This window comes from Branchiostoma floridae, chromosome 10 (genome assembly GCF_000003815.2).
Source record: "Branchiostoma floridae strain S238N-H82 chromosome 10, Bfl_VNyyK, whole genome shotgun sequence".
In the NCBI taxonomy this organism is placed as follows: Eukaryota; Metazoa; Chordata; class Leptocardii; order Amphioxiformes; family Branchiostomatidae; genus Branchiostoma; species Branchiostoma floridae.
In genome coordinates, this window is record NC_049988.1 from 15,236,848 (window position 1) to 15,263,334 (window position 26,487).

Below are 26,487 nucleotides of genomic sequence, written 5' to 3' on the forward strand. Positions count from 1 at the left end.
AGATCATTAGTAGATATCAATTTGCGCAACACTACGTTTGTAGCTTCCATCATTATGCAACGAAAAACGAAGTTTCATTACAGTGGTATGTACCAAAGTGCTGTATTTTGTCATAGAAAAAAATAATATCACAGGTAATAAAAATGATGACGTCATCAATTCAGCCCCAAAAAAATCAGATTTAGAATTCTCTAATGCCCATCTATAAACATTCGTTACGGCTCCATTCTTTCTTAATTTATTAATAAGAAAACAGTGGAAGGTCAAAATGCCAATTTAGCCAACCGAGATACCTTAAGTTTCAGTATGGTACAGATACGAGAACTGAAACAAGAACTGTTGATGTAAGAAATATTGCATTACTTACACAGCTCTGTAGAATATGATGCGCATCAGGTCCTTAATGGCTGCCACATAGGGATGGCTGGCTCTGTAACAAGGAATGAGATGACGAAGATGAAAATGATCTAGCTACAGTCAAACCTGGTCCATGGACTATGTAAAAATGGAGACTCAGGACTGCCCAACAAGGTTTGACTATATCTTTAAAAGATTAAGAACCAGGGACCCCAGCAGCAGCATAATCAAATACATGTACTAGATACTACAATAATAGTAACTACTACAAGAGCCCTGGAGGAACTGGTATAATACAGGTGAGAACTTATTTATAACTTTAGGCTATATTTAGTATAGTAGGAGGCTAAGCTCAGTAGCAAGTGCTCACCCTTTTGTCTGAATGTCGTCTTGGTAAGAGAAAGCACATCTGAGGATGATGTCCAGCGTACACAAACTCAGAGCACTGAACGTCTCAAAACTTTCTCCCGACTTGGAGCAAGTATCCAGTTTTTTCTGAAATATGATTTTATACCCAAAATTTGTTGTGTTAGAGCAGTGGCACTTCAATATCAGCACATCAAAACATTATGAGAAATATCTTGCAAGGTAACAGTTAAAGAGGCATTCTATTCACTTTCCTAACAATTAATGCACATCAAACATGGTGGAAGACTAAACACATTTTATTTTAAACTGTTCCTTGTAGCCTCTACCAGGCTCCGCAGATTGGTGGTCTCATAGCAGAAATTGGACAAAAAGAGTCAATGGTACTCTAGGGGAGTCGGTCGGCAAGAGGACTTATTTCCTCACCGCAGTGAGTAGTCTAGTATTAGACCACTGATCCAAGGAGCTTGGTAGAGGCTAGTTCCTTGTACCCTTTCCTGCAACTAGCCCACAAGCAAGAATTTGCAATAAAAGTTCAATCAAAATGTTACAAACCAGTAAAATATCCGCCCCCTCATTATACACAGCGACGTATGGCTTCAACACCTCAAAGTGGAAGGCTGGAGTCAGCAGTCGTCGGTCACGTGACCACTGAGCGCCCTTAGACAGTATAAGTCCATCTCCTGAAAACAATAGATACTGGTTGATAATCTGTGGTTGTTTTGTATAGCCAGTATAACTGTGTAATGTATATATATATAGAATACAGCATGATGTATTCCGTATCACCCGAGGTACCAGCCTCACCGCAGGTTGGATCTGACCCGTGGGAGGGCTGGGACTGAGGGTGATACGGAACACACAGTGTTATACTTATCTATGTCATACCAAGGTCGAAAAAGGGATAGTGAACTCAGAGATTCGAGGACGAATCTTGAAAAGGAAAGGAGAAGTACTGTAACAGCCGGGGGTTTAAGCACAGCCAACCGACCATGCCAAACAGGTTTGAGTCTTTTGGCATAATCAATTGCGTGCTGGGTTTGTGGTCTGGTGGCCCGGGTTCGAATCCCGAAAGTCAGGATATTGTTTTTTTTTTTTTTTTTTTTTTATTCACATTTATTTAACGAGGATTTGACAAAAAGCAAAGTTGCTTATCTGAGTCTTCTCCTCTTACACATGACAAAAATAAGGACACACATACAAAATTACGAACACAAAATAACATAGTCAAAAAATAATGATAACAAGGTGAAAATAAATTGTTTCTGTCTGTTTCTACTCAAAGCTGTTTGGCATGGTCGGTTTGGCGGTGCTTAAACCCCACAGTTACACAGCCCTTGTGTAAAGCATAGTTCTAACTATCTCACCTAGCCATGGTATAATTAGGTCATATCCAGCACCACCAGGCTTGGGATCTGTAGGAGTAAAAGAGGAAGAGGGAAAAATGTACAGAAGCTTTTCTGAGTACAGAGAGAGTGTAGATATTGTAACTGTCTCACCTAACCATGGCATGGCCAAGTCATATCCAGCACCTCCAGGTTTGGGATCTTTGAATGATCGAGAAACAAGAACACAACTTTTAACAATGCTATAAAAACTAAAAGAATTGAATGAAACAAGAATAATATCAATGAATGAAATCAGCAGAAACTGAAGAATTATCCGAAGACCACACAGGCCAGAATGAAGAGCCATTTAGAAAGGCACTTAATCATGACTTCTATTAGATTAACAGGAGCCAAAATTTGAAAGAAAATTAAAGAAAACAAAGAAAACTTGACCATTATTCAATACCCAAAACAGTGTTCTGGTCATTTTTTTCTTTCCCCTGGATTTTAAATGGAAATCCTGTCAAGCACAGAAGATGCAATCATCCTGGGGGGCATTTGGGAAAGTTTTGAAATCTAGAAATTCTGAGATTCTGAAATGCTATTTCCTGCATTTTGAGAAGGCAGGACGGATGATGGGATGTGGGCTAAAACCCTGACCCAAAACAAAAAAAAATGCTGTTTCCTTACCTGACTTTCTCAGTATCTGTTTAGCTGTGTCAGGATGTACGACTGTCAGACATGGTCTAACCGGGCCCCACCACAGGCGGAACACCTTGCCATACTTTTCAGCAAACTCCAAGGCTTGTAACAGCCCCTCCTCCTCAGGTAGGTTGTACTGTAATCATAGGCAAAACATTTTGTGGCTCATACTATTGTAAATGTTATGACATTTGTTAGATTGCTACAGCTATGAAAGAAACAAGCACCGTCATGTTTCAAAGTACAAGTAATGTTGCTCACTTCAAAATAATCTTTAGACCTTAACCCCTCTACCACTGAAAATCCATTCATTTTCGCAGGCATTTGATTTTGTGGTAGTAGGAAGGAGGTTTTGTTTTAAGTTCGTGATCCAATTGCAATGACACTGTACCTCAAAAACACATATTCAAGGTGTCATTGGGTGAAGTGGTACTACAAAACAGCTAAAAAAAACTGTGAATATCTAAAGATTTATCAGATTCAAAGAGTATTATCAACACCTAGCTTTATATGTCAATGAAAGTTAGACATCCAGGTAATACGATATGCCAAAAAGCAGTTACTGAAGTAACTGGATATGATTTTGGAAACGGTTATAAATAGACGTTTCAGATAGCATCCACTATCTTTTGTCAGCGCCACTGGAGAGATTTTTGGACTGACGAAAGATAGTCATATCCAGTTGTCATAGCTTTTGATATAGTATGGCAGATGATGATGATGATGAACTTGAACACAAACCTGATGCAGGTTTCCGTACAGCCAGTGTTTTGTGGGTCCAGGGAACTGTTCTAACACCTTCCCTGTTCTCCGTGACCAGGCCACCACTCTCAGGAACGAAATCAGCAGGTACAGGACAGGTGTCAGCAGCACTGCCAACACAGCAACAACTGCTGGTCCTACACCCATGGCTGGACATGTGTAGAAACAAAACAAATTGGTAGGAACTTTGTCATCTCATCCTGGCAACTAGGGGTGGTAACGTTACCGGTACAGCATACCAGTACTTAACCGTTTTGGACCAAGATGACTACATGATGACAAAAGTTCTTATAGCCTTGGCATATAATCACACCATGTATTACCAATGCTCAGCCTACTTCCTCTGAGCTATTTCCACGAAACCTAGATTCATGTTTATTCTGCAACTAAAAAGATTACTCCCTGGATGCTTTAAAATAGTAAGTCCACCGTTATGATAAGACTTTAATTTGGGATTGACATAACCTAGCTGACTGACCAAAAACTTATTATCCAAGCTGAGGTTCTTCTTCTTCTTTTATGCAAAGGAGGCAGTCGTAAGAATTTCCTGCCACTACTTTAATACATGAAATGTACTATCCCCGACTGAAACCTCTGCTTGGAGAATACAGACTGTACTTTGGCCGATCGGTCATCGGTCAGGGGTGTCATTCAGAGGTAAACAACGTGATCTCTGCGACAGCTGTTTTTATATTGGAGGATCAACCTCTTAATTTGTGTCTTGGAAGAAAGAAAGATACTAGAGCGTACTTCTTAACAAGGAAAGTAAGACATACAACGTTTTAACAGTCTTTACGTGCCCCATAAAATCCAAAATCAGTTGAGAGTTCAAAGTACGTACTCTCAGCTGGTAATTTTGATAGCGAGCTCCGTCACATTTCTCCGAGAAAACAAGCACCGTACCTCCTAGATAATCAAGATTTTGTACGTTTAAAGCTTGGATTACTTGCACATCTTTACGCTACAGAAGATGTCAAAATAGAGGCGTTAAGGAGGACGTCTTACCGATGTTACTTTCACTTTCTTGTCCCTCAGCTGTCCACCTCGCCTGGCCAGGTCAGGCTGGGAAACTCGGCGAGAGGTTAAAGGTCAAGGGTGACGCCTGCTTACCCAAATAAAGTACATTGACAGGACTATCAATTTACGTCTTCTTCTTCTTCTTTCGTTTGAGCAAGGACGTCATATGAGGTGATTTGAGACTACCAACTTCAACTTGCTGAAGATTTTTGTAGCCTATACACCGACTGTATGTCAATAGGGAATGCTGAATCGTAAAAAAATGTATCATAGATCATAGGAAAATGGACATAACGTATGAAGGTTTTATGTGTGTTTTCATTCAAGTCTAACGTTAGATAAGTCAAAGAAATAAGATAAGTTCGTGATGATTTCTACTATCTTTTACAAACAATAAAGGCGATTGATTGGTTGGTCAATTGATCGATCGATATCGATCGAATGGTTGATTGGCCGATAGATTGATTGTTACAATTTGTAACTCATAACACCTAAAGTATGATTTTATTTCATTGAAAAAAGACAACTCCAAAAGTTTGTGTATGTGTCTCTCTATCTTTACTAGCTGTTCACTTTTGTTGCTTTCTTGCTGTTCAAAGTTTCTTGCCTGTTTTGCTTTATTCGTGTAAAAGAAGGACCATGGCAAGGTAATCCTGTTTGATGTTGTCTTTGTTGTTGTCGTTGTTGCTGTCATCATCTTGTCGTTGCTGTAGTAGATTCGTGCGTTGAAGATGACCTGGTTTCTGAAATGTTCAAACATTCACCCATTTCATTCTTTTCTCAATCATTTCACAACCTCAAATAACACAACTCTCTCAAGACAATACTTCAAATATCTATACATTGCAACTATTACTTTATGTATCTTTACATCAATGCCTTTGGACCAGGTCTTCACTTGTAACGTTGTCGTTGATTGGTAGCACCTTCATGTCATCAGTGACGTCATCACCTCTGCGGTGTATGACAAGAGGCGCTGACGTCACTGCGTAATAAAGGTACCTCTTCAGTGCTTCAGATGGCGTCCTGTGGTGTCACCGCTCCTCTGTTGTAAACATGCTACAGATAAGTCTTTCATTTTATGCTAGTAGTGAAAAAAGTTCCGTCTACCTGCTCTACCATCCATTTACTGTTTCGCAAAAGTCAGTAATACACACCTCTATCCTGAAGAAGATTAAGCTCGATTAACGGCCTGTGATGGAGATGCCAACTCGACAGGGGGAAGTCATGTAGCACGCACGACACCTAGTGGCACCCAAGTTTACTGCACCACACGAATGTACTATCCACTACATTTATAGTTATAGAAATCCAATTGCAACAGTTTTATGACAACACATTAGCGAATGGGAATATGAAACATCCGGTCAAATCTATAGCGAAAGTCTACCTGTGGTACGACCTAGCCGGTACCTAGATGACCACCATGAACAGGTGATGAGAAGCTGTGAATATGTAATACTGTACGTTTTCTCGTTACCATGGTTTCACCATTGTGTTGCACTGGCGTGAGCTCCGCCTTTAAAAAAGTTTTGCGGCGCTGACGTCAATGCGAGACAAGGGTGAACACATCCCTACTTATTCCAACCATAAGCGTGTCAAGTGCACAAGTTTTTCGACGAATCGTATGGACAATACAATACCAAACGCCAATCAAAATGCTTATATAATAATAATATAGGCTGTGTATACGGAATATTTATGTTTCATATCACAACTTTGATGGAAAATGAAATAGCCATCTACTATCTAGTGATCTTTGACATAGGGATTTTTTGCTTAGGGGTTTTGGATCATAATTCATTGAGAGAATCATTATTCATTAAATCTGATCATGATATCTAAAAATAGGATAATTTTTGTTCCTCTTGTATGTACAATCGGCACAGTTTTAACCTTTCAACAGTAATCGTGATCCATTACTTCCTGCTTACCAAATCGTGCGTACCTGAGGTTTACTCACTTTCTATATCGAGTAGTGACTTCACGCGTCTTTTGCTTTCACATAACACACTGGCGTATAACAAACACTTTCAGGAAATAACACTACGGCCATGTGTTTGTTTTACGAATTCGTGGATATTTCAAGTAAAATGGGGTATTTGAATGGGGTAGGGAATTTCCTGAACAACCTTCGTAACCCCTGCTTCGCCTATTGAGTCAGTTAGTCCTAATTCTTAGTGAGCAGTTGAGCTGGTCTCAATCATGATGTTTCTGATCTTGGGCAAAGATATGCTTTCAGAGTTACAATGTAACCTGTAACCTTGGAATGGCCTTTGGATCACACCTTGAAATAACCTTCAGGTCTTGTTACGTACGTGGTGACCATTAAGTAAAAAAACGGCGCCGTAGTTTGAGGATGTCACAATCTCGAGTTTAGGCCTGTACCTGTGTTTAACATGAGACAGGCGCAGACATAAACGCGTGATAAGGACAACAAAAATGACTTCATCACATACTGCACATAGTTTACATAGCGGAGATGATTCAAACTCATCTTATCTGTAACGCTATCTATATAAGTCGGTTTCCCCTTCGGCGTAACACACAAGTTTCGCAGGCACGTGGCATGGCAGCAGCTGATGACTATGATACTAGTACGTATACTGTGACTGAACCACCTGTCACACCTAACCTTTGCACATCTAGCTGTAAGCGTTATTCAAAGCTATCTACACTGTGGTAGTAACCTTAACCCTTCACACCGACAATAGTTGTTTGTTTTTCTCTCCAAACCACGAGGAGTGATCACAACTGAGTCTATGGCAATAAGAAAGAAGCACAAAATTCAGCCAAAACACCAACAACAAGTCTTATGGCTATGGAGGCTAGATACTGGACTGCCAAACGCAAAGAGGGCCGCCATACAAAAATGTTGCTAACAAAGTAAGAATTACTGTCACTCACAGCAGTTCAGTATGTTCTAACGGAAAATAAAACATGCTCTCTGCCCCTTGAGCGTCAACAAATAGTAACTCTTCGTTCAAAAGGTTTACACAAGACAGTTCGCCTTTGTCAACATAGCGTACAGAGCTCACATCTCTCCCGTGTGGCCATGCTGTCATGCCCCAGCGTTGGTCTGAGATGTTTCGTCTGTCCCAAAGTCGTAATAACTCACCTCTGGAGCAGACAAAAACATCGTGACCACAGCAGGTATCGTACGACAGGTTTTCGATGGTCAAAAATCGGGAGACATTCTTGGAACAGTTGCGGATGCGTCGTACAAGGTTCAGAACACTGTGAACTGCTTCAAAAACAAGATAGACAGACACATCGAAGCCGTACTTGACGGAGGAGCGACAGTGGGCTACCCGCCTTCCAGCTCCTGACCACGGGGGCACTACAGTCCCTGCGGTTCAGGTGAATTCACGTAAATTCATATGTCTCCCTGTGACGGAAAAGGCGTAGACACCTCGCGATGGTTGGTGCTCTGAAAATCATACGGCAAAAAGAATCGTAAGACGAAGTCGAATGGGATCGGTATACGAGACAAACTTGACCCTTTCGACAGTACGGCTGATAACAGTGTGACTTTTCCTTGTTGTTCGAGTCTTATAAGTGCACACGGAAGAAGGAAGTTAAGTTTTGAAAAAAAAAAACCTTGGGTTCAAGCGGGTAACTCCCACGCAGAGTATGCTAGCCAAACGTGCAAAATGTTACACATGTTACACATGCACTGAGATGTGTATCTATTTATAAGCTTGAGTCATTTTCTGTAGTTTGACGAATGTTCTGCAATATATTTCATAATATTGTGCATTAGTCTCTCAAGTACAACAGATATGTAATTATTATTGTCCAATTTCTTCTTCTTTATTGGTAGTATAGTGATAGTAGTCTATTCGTTGCCCGAAGATGACCATTGTCCTCAACAAATTATGAAAATATGTGAAGAAATGGGTAAATGTCACGTAATATGTTTCACGTTGTTTAATGAAGTACAGATTAACTATACAAAGAACGCTATTGTCCTCACAGAGGGAAAAGGAGTCGAGTTAACAAATGGGTATACAAATGGTATACTAGGTGCAAAAATGGGGAAGAACCTTTGTAGCATTTCCCAGAATTGTGCTCCCCTTTCCCGGAAATGTCGACCTGGTAAACTTTTAAAACTCCGACTCGGACAAACACGTCCCGTCTAAAAACAGTGTTCTTCATTATTCTAACATTACTATAGAGTACACCTTAGTTTCATTTGTCATATGCCGGTAAATAGAGGGTTTTGTTTGTAGTTTTTGGCACGGTTCCATCTCGTGTTGACTACAGGTCCCTCTCGTCCAGATATCACCACAGAGGAGCGGAAGTCAACATCGTAACGGAAATGTGCAGTAGAGGGGGGCAAAACTATACAGGAACATTTACCAACCTCTCTCTATATATAGCAGTACTAAAATGATACATATATTGGTTTTAATGTGATAAGTATTACAGTCAAGCCTGACGTTGTGATCACTTCTGCTTGGCCACTTTTTCTAAGCTACAAGCAGATTTGCCGCGGTGGCATAAGGCAGTATTGGAATAGAAGGTGTATAGGAATATACAGGGACAACATAGGTATATAGCATGCATGTAGCGCCAAAACCATACACAAATGTTTCCATAAATTCATAAGCAAATACGTACATACATTTCTAAAACTCGATAAAAGATTTGAGAATATCCACATATGACATATGAGGAATATGCCAATGTTGAATGACTAGGAAACTTCGAAATATCGGTTTACTTGTAGTGCCATACCTCTAGTAAGTCGCATTTTCCGTTGCGCCAAAACTTTCCAGATGTCGGGTGATGGTGAAGTGACAACAATAGCGGCTATACAGAACAATGCCACATATCATCATTGTTTCATACTTATTACGTTCTACAGAACTGGACAGGCCCTCCTCTCACCTGTCTCGTATTTTTCTCCTCATTCATGAACCATGACTAAGGATCAACCACGGAGAATGTTCGAGGGATAGGTTCATGAGGTTGAAAAAAAATCAAAATAATAATACAGTTTGAGATACAATATTGACATACATCAACGCTAACAACGTGTAGTGTTGTGTGATTATGCTAGCAATAAAGATAATCCACTCGATTAAAACAAAAAGCCACGTTATTTTCACCCCCTAAGGTGTTCGTCAGTGGTTTGGTCTTCTAAGATATACTAGTACTGTAGAAAGGGAAAATGTTCGCGGAGATCTTCACGGAAGGAAGAAAATGTAGTATTCGCGATGTTTTTGTAAGTAATTCACGTTGGAAACAAGGAGTAGGTGGGCAGAAGACATTTTCTCGGTGGCTTTACATGAAGTTAAAACCATGGCGACAATGTCCCTGTTTATAGTACCCAACCCCACTGAGGAATGTACAAGGATCAGTATCAAGTGTCCCGTGGACGTGACTGACCTAACCGCGACCCCGTGAGGTCACTACTTAAGGCGTGGGCTGTGCTTTATTCTCTAGACTTTGTGCCCATAAAGAAATGAAAGTGAAACTTCTGTCACATGTTAGGAATTCTCTTCAAATCCATGTGGCTGTAAGCGACAATTTCATTCATAGTTTGGATCACAATATCGATCATAACATTCGTAATTTCGATCAAAATAAGCAAAAATGGTACTGAGTAAAGGTCATTGGATAGATCTTGATTGATGGGTTGATAGGTTATTGATTGATTGGTTATCGTTTTTTGCATGATCCTCCTGGGGAACAAAATCCCTGCTTGACACTTTGTATAGGCGTGATGCTTTACAACTTACTGCATTGAAATCGTCATGAAAGATCTAGAATCCGAAATGTACTGTTTAACCTGTCTACAAGACCTACGGTGGGACTTGGTCAAAGAAAATGTAAAGAAAATGTCTGTCAAAGTATACAGGTGACCAAAGAATTTTAATGCTGGAGAAAATGTAAGTGACCACCATAAAGAGACCATAATGCAGATGGTCCTTATGCAGGTGTGGTCATTAGTACGTTTGACTGTCACTGGGTCTGATCAACAATAAACGATTGAATAGAAAGTTCACTTCTACAGACTCAAAGAACATTGGTGCAAGAAACGTGTATTCTTACATAATGAACTCCCGGTATGCTAAGTAAACAATGGAGAATTTTTACGCCAACTTCCTGCACGAAACTAACCCAGGTCCCCTGCTTTCTCCCACTTTGCCGTAGGCTACAATGCCGTACCATAACTACATAAAGGAAAGCGATCAGAAAATGGCACAAACTGTCAAGAATGCACGAAAATTTTCACCTAAAAGCTCGCAGCTTTGAGTGACAGTTTACGCCCCCTACTCCATATTGAAAGTCCAACTCGTGACTGCCACGCACCTTTCACAAAGAAAGGAAACATTTTATTTGACTCCTACCTCCAACATAGGGTAGATATATGCTTGATGTTGGTATTAACTATTTACAAATTGTCAGCAAATTGGAAGAACTTACTGCCATACCTACCAAGGCATTCCTCAAGGAAACGGAGAGTCTCTTTTGGCTGCGGCGTCTTGGAACTAAGCGAAAGCTCCGTACTTTGCTCCTTGGCCGAGTTCGAGACCTGAACTTTTCAACTTGGGACTTCCGTGTTGGTAAGTAGGTGGGCGTGGCGTATGTCACCTCCCATTGGTCACAAGTAGCTTAATTCATGACGGCAGCGAAATAAACCACGAATATTTCACCTAAATTTTGCTTTAAACCGATTTGATCTGCCTTAAAATCAGATAAAAAGTACAAAAAAATTTAAAATCATATCATCTATTTACAATTATCTTATATGCTTATTTCAAAGATTGTAAAAATGTCAGTTTCAGATATGTAATTTTTTTACGTTTTGCTGCCATTTTAGCATGACGCCATTGTGTCAAAGGTCAGCAATAGCGTGATCAGGGACTGCTCACATCACACCAGATTTAATTTTGCTCATTTTGTTCGCCAAATTTCGTGTTCTTTCCGCTCCAGCGAGTTGATCCAGGCTGCAAAATGTCTGAGGCAGTAAGTAATGAATCTCGTTTGTGAGTTAGATCGTGGGAAGTAGAAAATCGCGTTGATTTTTTCAAAGGAAAAAGGGCCGCTAAACCAGGTTTTATTTTTTGGGGTGGACTTTGGAGGACAATTGTTTCAAGGGGGAGGGCAAGAAGAAATGTTCTTGATAGAATACAGTACTTATTCGCCTGGAATTTAGAAAATATTCTTCTAGGTTCATGCATATAAGAGATTATCCTATTTTACCACCATTCACTGAAAGCTGCGCACAGTGAACGCCCGTGAGAGCAAAGTAATTTGCGAACTCAAACCTAGTTTCAGGACAAGGCCCACGCCCATTTGGTGTTCCGGCCCAATGCCTAAATTATACTAAGAACCCGTAATTGCCCAGTAGAAGCGAACACTACATTGCAGAGAAATCTTTTGGTACAGCAAGTAATTCACGAAAGAAACAACGTTATTTTGCGAGTAGTCACGAGTCACTATGTACACTATATGTGCTTTCTGTTCCTTTCAATAGCAAGAACTAAAGATACATTGTACTTAAGTTATTTCTCCAAGGTGGTTGGATTTAACTTTTAAGTGGTTTTTCCAGGTCTTTCTCTGTGCCAGCATTCTTACCTAATCATCTCATCAAGAGAATTAAAACAATACCAGAATCAACTGACTCTGCAAGTTGTTGCATGGTCTAAATCTTCCACAGGGTGGACACAGCACTTTGCTACATTAGTTCTGCTGAAGGATTAAGAGTGATCTACACCATCTTAAGAGATCACCACGTTTCCCACCAAAAATTCTATATGTGGGAAAGTTTAGGATTCTCGTATTTAAGTTGTAAATGCATTTTCTGGGCATGGGATGCCAATCTCAAGACCCAGTCAGTTGCTCATAGTCAACCATGATACCAACCCCACACCCCACACCCAGACCCTCTCAAGACCATGAGTTGGTCAGCAAGGTTGCCAAATAGTACTACTAGTCTATTAAAGTCATCTGTACATGCTGACTCTGCCAAACAAACAGTTTCACAAACCAAACTTTGGAAAGTCATGTTTGACTTAGATAAGGTCAGAGGAGCAAATTCGAGGTAGAATAAAAACGATATACCCCAGGCTACTCCCAACCCAGTACTGACCTAGCCTCTACCAGGCTCTGTGGTTCGGTGGTCTAATTGTCAAAATTGGACAAATAGAGTCAATGGTACGCTAGGGGAGTCAGCCGGCCGAGTAGGTCCATTTTCCAAACAACGACAATCCACCGAACCACAGAGCCTGGTAGAGGCTAGTACTGACCTATGTTGGGGAGTGGTAGGCCTTCACCGGGCCTTCCTACAGGGGTGCAGGGGTTGTTTAGGGAGTCAGTCCACGCTTAGATTCATGTTCCCCCTACTGCAAATATGTGACAAGCCTTAACAATAGGCATAAAAGCTCAAATTGACCAAGTTTTTGCCAGCATGGTGAGAAAGTCAGTGAGTTAATTACATATTCCTTCACTTTTGAATTTACAAATAATACTGCTTTGCCTTGTCCTGTACACATTTAAAGAATAGCCAGAATGCATTAGATTTAATCTAAGATTGAGGGACTTGATGTTTGTCAGTTACTCAAAAGTCTTGTTTCCTACTTCCTCAGGATTTTGAGAAAGCAGCGGAAGAGGTGAAGAACCTGAAGTCTTCTCCTACAGACGAAGAGAAGCTGGAGATTTACTCACTTTTCAAACAGGCCAAGATTGGCGATGTCAACACAGGTAAACAACAACAGCCTCACAGTGTTCTTGTCAGGCCATTTCAGCATAGGGGGCCCCTACGCCGTGATATGAATCCCCTATGCTGTGATTTGGGCTCCTATGCTGTGATTTGCACCTCTACACTGTGTTTCAAGTAGCAAAAAGGCCTTTTGACAGTTTTGTGTTTTGTAGCAAATGTAAAAATGTTGACATTATTTCACTAAATTGTAGCTTCAAAATGCAGAAAATAGTGTTTCTGAAGGTTATTCATCTAAAAATGAATTGTTTTTAGCACTATTAAAGATGCCCATATGCTGTGAAAAAATCCTGGTGAGAACACTGCCTCATTGGAGGCCCCCTTCTAAAAGTGTTTGACATGTATCAATCATGATGGATAACAAGATAACACCATTATAGGGATATGTACTGGTGCCCAGTACTGGGACAGTATCACAAAAGTAATTTTTGTCCAGATTTAACTTACAGCAATTTCCAGTACAGAAATTACCAGTACACATCCCTACTATGTAGCTTCTGCTTGAATAAAGCTAACAGCTAAAAAAATCAGCCATGACCAAGTCAATAGTCTTAAGGTTATTTGTGGTATTACCCTGAATATTTCATACATGTTGTAGCCCGACCAAGAATTCACAAATTCGTCTTTTGGAAGGGACATAAAACGGGTCCCATGTTCGAGGAGGTGCCTCAAGCATGTAAATAAGCCTTATTACTCAAAAAAATTGGGCACCTACAGGCTGCAAATAATACACCAGACATATTATTACATGGTGCAAAATGCTGTGATAGCTAGAATTGTTCCAGACTTGGAGGGGTCAAAGAACATGTTTGTTTGGCACAAACATTACTTCATCTCCTGGAGGAGCTAATCACAGTATTAACAACAATAGATTTCTTCCAACAATAGATTATCCATACACTTTAAAAGATGGCTAAGGTTCCCATGGATTTTGAGATGAAAAATAAGTACAGGGACTATAAGAAGGTTGTTTTCTTGACATTTTGTTTTCTTTATATTTTCCAGCTCGCCCTGGTATGTTAGACTTCACAGGGAAGGCCAAGTGGGATGCCTGGGAGTCAAAGAAAGGTAATCAGGCAACTTAAGTCAAACCTTTGGAGTCTTGAAATGCACTGTTGATGTATTAATCGATTGGACAACTAATGACCATTAAAAAAAAGCAATTTTCACTATCATTTTTCATACCCTTGTCTAGTGTATGTTTTCGTTTGGGTGTATTGCCTTAAAAACTAGCAAGATCAGATTTGTAATTGATATAACTTGTAGCATGGATTCTGAATATTTTCTTCCTTTCATTTTTCACACCTTTGTCTAGTGTAATTGCTCTAGTATATGTTTTCGTTAGGGTGTATTGCCTTAAAAACTAGCTGATCTAATATTAGATTTGTAATTGATATAACTTGTTGCATGGATTCTTCTTTCCATCCTCAGGCATGTCTCAAGAGGACGCCCGCGCAAAATACATCGCTAAAGTGGAAGAACTGAAGGGGAAATATGGAGTTTAACTTTTGAGCAGCTACAATTTAGCTTCTAGAGACAGCTATAACAGCGATGCTCATTCCATAGTAATAAAAAAACTAGTGAAAAACTTGATAAAACCTTCTTGATGAAATGCAGTGATGTAATGGTAGAATCTAGTCTTAACTGTTTCACATTTTGTGGTGTGTGGTTTTGCATGATACACCTGTGCAACATTCAAAGTGACCAATCACAGAGTTTGTTCTGTTCCTTTGGACCAATCAGATTCAAAGAGAACAGGTCATGTGACCTTTGCATCCATCCATGTTGGTTTAAAAGTGTCACACTAACTTTTCATACCTTGATTAGCCTTGACAATTATGATTTTAGCTTTATTTGGAGATTGATGTATTGAATTCATACAGTAAGTAACAATTATTGTTGAGAAAATTGTTTAACAAAAAGTATAACAGTTGTATTCTATGCTTAAGGCACTTGATTAATATTGATGTTATTATTGATGTTATTACAAAGAGAGTAAGATTGAAAACATCGACATCCGATGGATGAACATCAGGATTGAAAACAATGCACATATAATAAGACTATTACACACTTAGCTTGCAGTCATTTGTTCTCTACAGTTTGGTAACTTTAGTAGTAGAACCAACAGTTTACGTTTCTTATAACTACATTGTGGAAATTGTGCAACAGCAAAGACAGAATAAAGAATTGTCAAAACAAAAGACAGCTGCAAAAGATTAGACAAATGATAGTTTAAAACTGTAAGGGATTCTCGGCAATTTTGAATGCTCTATTACATTGCTAACTACTCAACAAGTTAATGTCAAATGGTATATGGTAAAGATTGTCGTTGTAACCTTAGCTCACCACTTGAGATTATCAATGTCTAATGTTCTGTCTTCCAATACATTAAAGCAGCATCAAAAGTACAAGTATCTCTTCTGGTTGTGCACTGCACTGTCTTACCAAATAGGAAAATGTTATCAGGAGCATTCTTGCAATTTTCATGATGACTCCTTGACTCTTGTCAGCAAGTTTTCAGGCTCTTGACTAAACTTGCATTATTCCCGATCACGTTATATGATGGTAAACGATTTTTATCACAGAGGCTATAGAGAAGATCTGTTTGCATTCAAGGTAAATTCATTAATCAACGAACGAAAGATACCTGTAGTGTATGTTCTCAGTTATAGCCCGAGACTAACTCTGCTGCAGTTTATGTGTCAGCCGATAGGAGTACGGAAGGAGTACGGAAGTCTGCAGTTTTAAGACCGACTGCTAGAGGTCGCTGTTCTTGTGTGAGAACTGTTCCCCTTTGGACAATAGGAAACGTTTGAGTTTTGTCGTTATCTTCGGGTGTAAATGACACTTATTAGATCTGAATATTCTGTTTTATATAATAACAATAGAGTAAAAGTAACTCTTCGGCGAAAATGTCTACTGCTCCTTAGTTTTGTCTATAAATATACATTATTCTACCGCTCTCATCATGTGGCCTGTTGGTCTAGGGGTATGATTCTCGCTTTGGGTGCGAGAGGTCCCGGGTTCGAATCCCGGACAGGCCCTCGTCTTTTTTTGCCGTTTTCTTTTACTTGAATGTTTATGTATTACAGATGTTTTTCTTTAATATATCCTACTTATTGTTGCAAGACCGACAGAAATTTTCTGGCATTATGTCAGTCATCCCAATTAGTTGATGTATTAGTTGATGACTTATGTACGTAATAGATCATTTCCAAAGAGATAAACCAAGGAGGTTGATAAACGTTATATCGCTGTTTTTTTCTTTTAATCCTAACAATGTTTTGTTACCAACTGTTTTTTTCCCTTTAATACTTTTAATTGCTTTGTTTTATAACGTCTAAAGGTTATTTGTCTCACATTATACCGTATGACTATGACTGGCTGACTGACTGTAACGTTACAGTTTGTGTGTGCAATGAGGCTAGGCGTGTGCACGTATTTCTTATTTTGTGTAGAGGAGTGGCTACGATTTACTTCGGCAAGTAACAGGAAACGTTAAATGGAAGAAATGCGTATCGTTACCACCGCAGAGACAACGTACAAAACGACAATTCAGGGCCTGTAACGTTACTGGTTTAATATTGGGAATATTTTATACTCAGCGTTGGCTAACTAATACTTTACACTACTTTTATCTATTTCATCGATTATGTTTTAATTTCTACAACATGCAAAGACCCAAATGGTGGCCGCTTTTATTTTGTTATTAATTTTTTTTTTTTGTGGCGCATTTCTTCCACGTAACGTTGTTAACATCTTAAATATGTCGAGATGCCATGATGGTTTAGGGTAACGTTACATAAAAACATCCCCCCCTCAACAAGAAAAAAAAATACAATACACACGTGCAATATGTAACGCTACACCCTCCCTTTACCTATCTGCAGTCAATGTGATCCTGGTGAAGTCTTTCAGCTTTCATTAACTTTTGAGAATCTCCAATACCACTTGCCAATACAAAGTCACAAACCTGTCAGAAACCTGGTGAAAATCTCATGGGAGATACATGCAGTTCTGTTATCTTCCGCTACGTGGCGCTGTGACTCCATCGCTGTCTACCCAAGACTGACACTGTGACAGTGACAGGCAGGCAAGTTTGAATCATGATTAGGCGAATCAGGCCACCGTAACTCATAAAGATTTAATTTGCATGCATACTGTGTTTGAAGAGGTGTTACTTGTAACATGGATCGCCAATATAAATCATTGTATCTTCTTATGCCATGTTTTTGTGTTTTTTTGTAACTTTCTTGGTGCCACCCCCCTCCCCCTTCACTCCAGACAGACAGTGTATTGTGTACTCTAAATAAAATTATATATAGACTCTAGATAACTGCTTCAGGAATGCAATGTCATTTTCTCTAGCTGTCTGAGCATATAAGTGAGTTTTGTTGTTGTTGTTGTTGTTTTCTAGAATTTGATTAAGATTCTTTAGAATGAATGAATGATTTTATTTGAATAATGTTAACGTTAATATTTTTAATAACTGAATAACATTGGTGGTCAGTTCAGTTTGTGCCAGGGTATAAAACTAGTTCACCTTTATCTGCGGAGTAACCTATAACGTTATATTTTTTCTAAACAGGGCATTTCCAAGTTGGCTGACAGTGGTTTCATCATCATCCAGGGGTGCTGGTTGCACGGATGAACATGACTCTCTTCCTCCACCCTTCCCTATCCTCCATAGCCTTGGGCAGATCTTCTGCTGAGCAGCAAGTGTTTCAAACTACAAATTATGTACAATATTTTGAAAATGCTGCAATTTGAAACCACTGTTTGTCAACTTGATTTCCCTAAAATTATTTTTGAATACAACAGATATAGGTCCACGGAGAAAGGTGAACTCGCAATTTACATATAATGGGTACTCACATGTCCCCTTTCTTTGTGGTCATACGGGGGGAATACAACTCTTTTCTGCCATGGCCATTCATACAAAACCTAACACACCAGTTTTCTAGCTCCATGTGGGCCCACAGAAAGAAAACCTCCAGCATGTGATATGATAAGAAAGTTAAATCTTTCCTACCAGCATCTGCTTGGAGAGTAACATACTTACAGTTACACTGAATGACCTCTGTTGTAACCTACATCTAACTCTTAAGTGTAATCTAATAGGGACTCCTCAACTGATGAATATTCTTAATCTTATGAGTTCTACTTTAATAGATATTAAGGAATACATAATAATGCAGTGGCAAATCTAAAATTTGATACTGAGGCAGGCAATGGCAGGGCCCATCTGTCATTGAGAATGAGTCTGACATATGTCAGAAAGCCAAAGTTGCATTGGGGATGCTAGTGTAACTTTACCCAGGTGTGACTGTATTCAACAATTAAACACTCACAGACAAAGTTTGAATTTTTCAAAAGTTTATTTGCAACAAGCTCCACTTCAATTTGGGAACTCCACTTCTCCTTTTTTGCCATGGCACTATATGTTATTATGAAAATAGCATTTGTGGCAGAAATTAGGAGAGTGGAATTTCCATTTCAAAATGGAGGAAAGTTTTTAGCATCTGTTCTTTTTTCCACAAGCTCAACCTGCTACCTTCAATCAGGGAGTAACTATATTCCAGTAGTAGTACAAAATGAAATTGAATCTGTGAAACATGATCAAGTGCAAAAGATGAGTTAATAGAAAGAAAAGAATACTTAGTTTTGTAATGATATGCTTCATAACCTTTACTCCATAGCTAACAGAAATTTCCGAGTACTGTGTTTTCTGTAACCCCCAATAAGTTTCTAAGTTTTTTTTGTGGAGGAAGACAGTAATTTGGAAAAATGAGTAACAGTTAACCCTTTTTGAGGAAACAGGATTCATATTTAATGCAACTTTTAAGTTATAAACTATCTTTGTTTAAATACATATAGCAAACCATAGATAACATAACATAATATAGCATAGTTAGACATTCTTTTTACTTTGTCTTTTTACAACAAGGACAACCACTTTCCCATCCACCAATCCCTCCCACATTGCTGAGCCATGGAAACTCCAGTTCAGCATACCCCAGTTATCTGTAACAAAAAGTCAAACATCCCATATTAGAACATTGGCCGCTGGTCAAACATTTTTAGCAAACAAAGATGATAAACAGAAGATTGAAATCTGAATTTAGCAAGTTGTAAGAATACTTTTGGATTATTGGAAATTTGCCTGTTTCTTGCAATAAGCAACTGATGTATGAACTTATGGTCCATTGTACTTCTTTAAATAGTACAGTTTGTACTTAACACTCTTGATCAGTTTTAGCTTTTAGTCAGTCAGTTAAATGATAGTTCTTATCTACCTCACAGTATTGTCTGTGGATAATTAGTCCTATGTGTAAATGATGATGTTTGCCACACAAGACACTGGGCTGACTGACAGTTTTGTTCTGCATTATTACCATTAATCGTAAATAGTATTACTTACTGCAGCTTGTTACCATGTACAAGCTTGGCCTGGGCCGTCCTAGCGGTAATACTGCAAAAAAACATATTAGGCATAATCAAACACCTTCCTTGGCAATGCACACTACGTATACTTGAGTATAACACCTTGAAATTACAGTAGTTTACAAAGTGCTTTACAAAGTTTTTACTCACGATCCTTTCCTCCAGGTATCCAACATTGCACACCCTCCAGTGCCACCTGTCTTCGTCTCTCCCCTCCACGGCAATGATGTTCACCTCAGGACCAAACCCTCCCACCATTATGTCAGGCCAGAGGAAGTCGAGTCCAGTAGGTGAGGTGGTCTTGAAGGTGAAGTGAGTCACTCTCAGACCACCACAGATCTGGAAAACAATAGGTCGAGATTATTTACTTCTAGAAGCCTGAAACTCATCAAGTTCATTGTATACTGTTTATATGTAGAGGACGTTTAGTGACACTGCTGGGTGTCACTGCTGTATCACATGTCATACTATAGTATTGCCATGAGGAAGGTGATAGACTGTGACTCAGAACATCAACTATATGGTGCCTTAGATGTATGTAAATGACGTAGATATGAAACCTCTACATAAGAAAACCCAGCCACTACTATCCCGCTGACCAAAACCTCTTGGAAAATCGCGATAACAAGCAGTATGGGAGCCTTCTTCTCCTTATGCTTACCTGGACACAGTTATTCCCAGCCACATCTTCAAATTTTGTCTCCCCCATGACCTCAGTTGTTAACAGTCTCCGCCCCTCTTTGTTGAAGATGGTCACCTTAACTGTTGAATAATGATAGTGAAACAAATTATGTTACAGCAACTTGAATATTAAGCACAGAAGGTATCAAATATAATATACTCTGAGTCTGAAGAAGGTAGTTATTCAATCTCGCTACATTGATAATCTAAGAACTTTTTCAGCAAGTTCACCATGCATGTAGATGCCTGAACCATGTGAAGTTCTGTCATTCATACGTAGTAGAGATGAGAAGTCATTAACGATAGATACATAGATAGGTGTGTTGAGTTCACTTTGCTCATCGATGGTAATCTCACCTTCTGGAGCACAGGTTGTGGACAAAATCTGCCCACTTTCTGTGTAGGCGATCTGCAGGATTTCTCCGGGAACAGCAGACTGGTGGGAGGCATCCTGTGGCTGGCACATCACTGAGAAGAGACGAGACAGGACCTGGCTCAGGGCCGGGTTCAGCATGGTGAAGATGGCCGAATCCCTGGACTGGAGAATGCTGTATGCACCACCGCCGCACAGTGCCAACATCTGCGCAAGGGAGGCTGGGGCAACTTGGATCTCCTGTTGAAGTGTCACAGAGATGCGTCAAGGAAGGTTAGATATCCAGGTAATAAGATATGCCAAATAGCAGGTACTCAAGCAACTGAATATGATTTTGGGAATGGTCACACTTTTCAGGTAGCATTCACTTTGAGTCACTGACAAAAGGTAACTTGAATGCTACCAAGGAGGTTCTTGGATGTTATCTGATGATGAAATGTCTGACCATTTCCAACATGATCTCCAGTTGCTATTTGGTGTATGTCACAGAGATCTTTGGAAGATACATGAACACAACAATTTTTCTTTCAGACACAAGTCAGTAAAACCATCTTACACATTGTGAATTCTTAAATTGACTTTCTGGTTTCTTTGAAATTAAAAAAATTCTTATCCATGGGATTCTATTAAAGATATTTTTACAATTTTTATAAAGGAAGTAAACAATGTTCAATATAAGATAAGAAAAATCAATTACAGACAAATGTTGTACATCGTAGATCTATATGAATAGTCAATATTTGTCATAGCTTTTAAAGTGGCACTGCAAAAAAGGGGGATTTAATTTCACTGTAGGGAGAAAATGGAGTGTGGGCAAAAGACAGAACAAACATTGTGGCAGTGGTTTTAAGTTCGTGGTGAAGAAAGAGATCCCAGCATAAACTGTGAACATGAAACCACCACAAACAATTCCTATTCTACATTACATGTACATGTATGTGAATGAGACAAAGAAAATAGAATTCCTATAAACAAAGAGAAAATCCAAACTTTCTCACCTTCCTTGTCTGTAGGTAGCCCATGTTGGACATGAACCACTTCCAGTCATTACCCTGTGGGTTCACCTGGACTGCCTGCAGATCCAACACACAGTGGAAGGTGCCTACTGTCTGGTCCAGATCGACGGTGGAGAAGACTGTGTTTCCAGATGGAGTCCAGCTTTTATACTGCAGGGTGAATTCTGACATTGCCTCCACTGCAAAAATCTAGAATAGCAAGAAGGATTGGTAAGTACCGGTAAACTTGTTTTCCTGTAAATCTATAGATACACAATGTCTTTATGAAAAGTGGTGTCAGTGCTGAATGTAGCACTGCACATTTGTAAGAATTTCTTGGCTTCTTGCTGTCTAACATTAAATAAGTTAAGAAAAAACCTTTGCAATTCAAAGTCTTCATTCAAAATTAGCTTAATTGCATAGGTGTTACGAGTTGCAAATACCTGTCACACAAGAAAAATCAATCTTCCACAAGTCTGCAAATTTGAGATGACATTTTCGGGAGCTATACACCTGATATTCTCTTGATCAGCACATAATTTTAAAAATCAGACCATGTCCACGCTAGAGTCGATTTTCGGGCAAATAATGTGCTTGGTCGTCAGACAATTTTGAAATTCAGCAACCTTTTGGCAATCAACAAATATGGCAGATGCCATCCATGTATTGAATAGATTCGAAATCAACAAGCTTGAACATCTAAAATGTTTCTATTTGTACCTACCTCCGAGGCCATCAGAAGGGCCACCTGTTTGAAAGTGGCGTAAGGCACGATTCTCTTGATGACAATCTTCTGCTCAGCACTGTTGTAAACTGTGATGCGGACTGGGAAGAGGAAAGTTGTAGTTTTTGAAATTTGATCAGATCAGATAAAGAAAACTAGTAAACTACAAAAAGTAACAGAAAATGTACAATTCAAGATTGTGGTCAATAAGATATCTAAAGCAATTGATATTGAAAGTGCTGCTTTTTATTTCAAGACAGTTCTGCTTTTTACCCACATGAGTTTGCTATTCAATTTTATTTCAGTTTCTATCGTATAAACAAGTTCCATGGTGCATATGTTAAAGACGATACTTACTGGAACGAGGCAGGCTTATCCAGAAGTCATCCACTGGTGAGTAGACAGCATGTCCACGGAGTGAGAGGGTAAGACGTCGCATCCTGGACTGCTGAGGCACACTGTGAGCCATCTTGCATGGTCCTATCAAAATATACATTATGATCTCTCTTAGTTCAGTCTATTGAGTCAGACATACCCCTATAATACAGTGTCTTGAAATTCATTTTTGGAAATAAGTCAATATGTGCACTGTTGCACCAAACTTAAAAGCTTATGTGCACAGAAACAATTGGATGCACAATATGAAAATAAAGTTTAATTGAAGTCTTGAGCTTGAAAAAAATTTCAATAAACCCCAGTTCTATAGCTATCTTTAAAATTCTCAACAAGCAATACAACAATGTTTTTTTTTTCCTGACGCTTAAAAGGATATGCTGTGTACTAGTGTTGAGTACCATCTTTATGTTGGTAGCCCTATACAAATATCTAGGTGCACCCACAGTCAAAAATTAAGGTCACAACTCCAATTGGTGCATGACACCCAGTATTTTTAGCCATGAACACATTTGGAGTCATGTGACCATAATGATCAGCAGAGATATACTACAGCAGTACCTATTTAGTGTCTATGTTCTGAACAAACTAAATGCATATTGATGTCATTTCATCATATAGTACATGCTGGTACATTTGATTCATAAGTTGTCAAACTAGGACTAGACTGACAAACTATCTTCTTAACTTGTACAGGAAGAAGCTTGATGCATTCTACAAGTACAGCTCATGGGGCTGAAATCTGGCTAACGGACCCAAAAGGCAAGTAAACGAATCATACAAACAACTTTCCATCCTCAAAAAAAACAATGCCATATTCCAAGATGGATGCTTAAAGTATTTCTGTGCAACATGACATTATCAAGAGAAAAGTTTGTTTTTCTTTGCTCAATTGTTGAAAGAGTGATACTTTCAGAGAGCTACAGGTAGCTGTTAACAGAATTTACAGGAACTTTGAAGACCAAGATCTGGCGTACACAGTTTTAAAGAGTCCCTCCCCCTCCAAAACATTACGGCACAACAAAAGACTTCTTTTAGCACATGTCAAATCAAGTCACACATAAAATCTAGTAAAAGAGTGCAACATTTGCTTAACTACTTCACCTGTGTGGTAGATCTGGTGTTCTTTTTGCGTACCCTAAGGTGATAAGGTGAACGCTAGCCGTGTGACAACAACCACTGATGACCAAGATGGCGGACATTTGGCGCATTATATTGCATCAAAACGCAAACGTTAAGATTTGAAAAGCAGGACTGATTAAGAAAGTCACAAACTCAACTTTTTACAGTCCTTGAATTTTTATCAATTAAAATCAACCTCGAAGTTTGGCGCCTATTACACTGTTCTCATTTCAAAATAGAAATAGTCCATCGGTCTGCTACGTTCGTCTGTCAACACTGTCAGGCAGCATGACGTAATGGATTATCCATCCAAGTGCAAACATTACATTGGACTCAAAAAGCCGTAAAGGCAAAAATATTACAAACTCAAAATTACAAAGGCTTTGTTTCCTAGTTGTTGTTTTCTTAAACTTTGGGCTTCAAAGTACCAAGCACTACGTTTATTGTTTTCAATTAGGAACACGGGACCCGAGAAATGGAGTGATCCACTAAACTTCCGGAATGTCGATCCCAACAGGAAATGGTGGGGCCACTCGTAAAGCAGGTTGATTTGTATACACATTGAAACCCTCAAAGGGAGCTGAAGTTCATTTGGATTTTTCAACTTACCTTGGACAAATTTTTTCATGCTTGTCAGTTATACCAATACCATGACAGAACAAGTAAACATCTTACCTTAGATTTTCCTGGCGATGTTGACACCGAGATGCGTTGCATTGTTCGTCTGTACTGTTTACATATGCCTTGAGCAGTAACATTGCTTCCCCTCGGCCCACAGATTTTGCAGAGACCATTCGTAAACTTAATTCAGCACTCAAATTTCATACTGAAGAATGCGGGGCAATGTTAGTCCATATAACAGACATAGGTTTTCTTCCTTGTATTTTTTTCAGTTGGAGATCTATTTGGTGTGAGCTGCTGCTTGGATTGTGGAAAAGATCCATGGTTTCTTCTCTTACTTGACTGCAGTCGTCCATGCGCAGAGTTGGAGCCTGTTTTTCTGCAAATGTCTCAAGAAGTTGGAAAAAGATTCCGAACTGTGCTTGGAAATCCTTTACGGATACTTGCCTTGTGATAACTTTTACTGACAATATTTGTTAACATTTTGAAATGCGTTTTCTTTGTTTTTCTCCGAATAAAATTGTTGTGAGCCAACTGGAATTTGGAGTTATTGCAAGTTGAAACCTGTAGTGTAGTTCTGGTGATTCTTTCTTAAACAGACAATGTCATACTTGGGTAGTCCAACTGTTTTGTCCACATCCCTTGGCTTCACTATCTTCCTTGTTGCAAGGTTACATGACTTCACAATTTCAACAAAGGAGCATTGTGTAGAATTTCAGCAAACTGACAGGCTTATCAGTTGGAATAATCCATAGAAGTTGCAGGGTTTTTTTGCGTTGAATCTTGTAAACTGTTGGTCCCATGTTTCAAGACCTCAATGCCTTGTAACATGCACTTCTTCTTTTTCTTCTGTTCTTGACATTTTTCTGGCCAACTCCAACAACAAAGCTGTCTTGTGTTTTATGTGGCATATGCTGGTTTACTTGTTTTGCTGACAGAATTTAGATTCATGAGCGTCATCTGTTAAGTCCAAGAATATATCCATGTTCTATGTCTATTACTAGTCTTGTCAGTAGAATAGGCTCTAAAGACTTCCATCCTTTGAAACACAGCTGAGGCCATGATATTGTGTTCTATTGCTTGTCGTTTGTTGACTTTTTCAGGTGGGTAGAACATCCAGCCACGTGGAATGAAGATTACTACAGTCTGCATCTTACTTTTTGTAGGTCCTGTAGAACAAAAGTAAAGAATATATATTTTTCAGCCATCCTACAAAATATTAGGTATATATTTGTTGACATTGAATAACACTTTGGTAACACCCTACTTTTATCGTGTAATTCTAGTTTTATTCTTTTCTTTCACAGTGGCGGCGGCAACCTGAAACCTTGTGTATTTTTTTATGATAGAAATTTGATTTAATCAGGCTGGTCTACCGGCAAAATTTACAGCAGAAAATGCAAGAAATGGCATTTCAGAGAATCCTCAGACATTTCAAAATTTCGCCAGACCTCCCTTGTGACGGCTCGCGTCTTCTGTGCAGGACAATATGTTGAGGGAGCGTCGCTCTCAAAAACTAATAGAAATTTTACTGTCGTACTTATCTTACTTTACAATGCTGCCTTTACAATCAGAAAGTGCCCCTTAAATGCAGGAAATGACGTTTCAGACGGTCAAGATTTCAAAATTTTCTCCAATTTCTTTTCGATGACTTGCGCCTCCGTCGCTCACTGCGACATGGTGAAAATTTGTCGGGGCGCCCTCAAATATCTCTTTCTTCGACAAAAATGGCATTGAATTTTTAGCATAGTCTGACAGCAAAATTTGTCCCCTAGAAAACAGAAAATTGAGTTTCAGAGGGTCCAGATTTCAAAATTTCCCCAGACCAACCTTGCAACAGCTCGCACTTCGGCCTCGCAAAATTTTGG

The 26,487-nt window shown here is 39.2% G+C and overlaps 3 protein-coding genes and 1 non-coding gene across 6 annotated transcripts in view; 2 read left to right on the forward strand and 2 right to left on the reverse strand.

Moving 5' to 3' along the window:
- The window catches only part of LOC118424407 (cytochrome P450 4F2-like), a 9,313-nt gene extending 4,567 nt beyond the window's left edge, over positions 1-4,746 (reverse strand). The window contains exons 1-7 of one of the 3 annotated variants that reach the window (XM_035832963.1): positions 4,521-4,745; positions 3,495-3,664; positions 2,742-2,889; positions 2,091-2,138; positions 1,279-1,406; positions 728-852; positions 368-430 (exon numbers count right to left, since the gene is read on the reverse strand). In XM_035832963.1, coding sequence (XP_035688856.1) covers positions 368-430; positions 728-852; positions 1,279-1,406; positions 2,091-2,138; positions 2,742-2,889; positions 3,495-3,662 — 680 coding nt within the window. In that variant the 5' untranslated portion in view covers positions 3,663-3,664; positions 4,521-4,745. Of the gene's footprint in view, positions 1-367; positions 431-727; positions 853-1,278; positions 1,407-2,090; positions 2,139-2,222; positions 2,271-2,741; positions 2,890-3,494; positions 3,665-4,520 lie in introns of all 3 variants that reach the window. The other 2 variants (XM_035832962.1, XM_035832964.1) reach the window with 2 other exon arrangements.
- Positions 4,747-11,361: 6,615 nt separating this feature from the next.
- Positions 11,362-15,677, forward strand: LOC118424651 (acyl-CoA-binding protein-like). Its single transcript, XM_035833308.1, has 4 exons — positions 11,362-11,510; positions 13,133-13,247; positions 14,269-14,331; positions 14,695-15,677. The coding sequence occupies exons 1-4, from the start codon at positions 11,499-11,501 to the stop codon at positions 14,766-14,768; spliced, it is 264 nt and encodes an 87-aa protein (XP_035689201.1). The 5' UTR covers positions 11,362-11,498; the 3' UTR covers positions 14,769-15,677.
- Positions 15,678-16,238: 561 nt separating this feature from the next.
- Positions 16,239-16,310, forward strand: Trnap-ugg. Its single transcript has one exon. It is a non-coding gene; the product is annotated as a tRNA-Pro (tRNA).
- A 2,321-nt stretch (positions 16,311-18,631) lies between these two features.
- On the reverse strand, positions 18,632-22,561 carry LOC118423742. Its single transcript, XM_035831945.1, has 7 exons — positions 22,484-22,561; positions 21,763-21,969; positions 20,749-21,004; positions 20,372-20,472; positions 19,861-20,049; positions 19,688-19,738; positions 18,632-19,290 (listed from the first exon to the last, which is right to left on the reverse strand). Exons 1-6 carry the CDS (start codon positions 22,493-22,495, stop codon positions 19,727-19,729), a joined length of 777 nt encoding a protein of 258 aa, XP_035687838.1. The 5' UTR covers positions 22,496-22,561; the 3' UTR covers positions 18,632-19,290; positions 19,688-19,726.
- Between the last annotated feature and the right edge of the window lie 3,926 nt (positions 22,562-26,487).

Bases quoted from the DNA above. Each gene is read 5' to 3' on its own strand.
- LOC118423742 (XM_035831945.1), bottom strand. The intron at 21,005-21,762 runs GTGAGAAAGTTT...ACACTTCAACAG, and splicing joins GCTACCTACAGACAAGGAAG to GAGATCCAAGTTGCCCCAGC. The intron at 20,050-20,371 runs GTAAGCATAAGG...ATTGTTTTCCAG, and splicing joins CTGGGAATAACTGTGTCCAG to ATCTGTGGTGGTCTGAGAGT.
- LOC118424651 (XM_035833308.1), top strand. The intron at 13,248-14,268 runs GTAAACAACAAC...TATATTTTCCAG, and splicing joins GATTGGCGATGTCAACACAG to CTCGCCCTGGTATGTTAGAC. The intron at 14,332-14,694 runs GTAATCAGGCAA...TTCCATCCTCAG, and splicing joins TGCCTGGGAGTCAAAGAAAG to GCATGTCTCAAGAGGACGCC.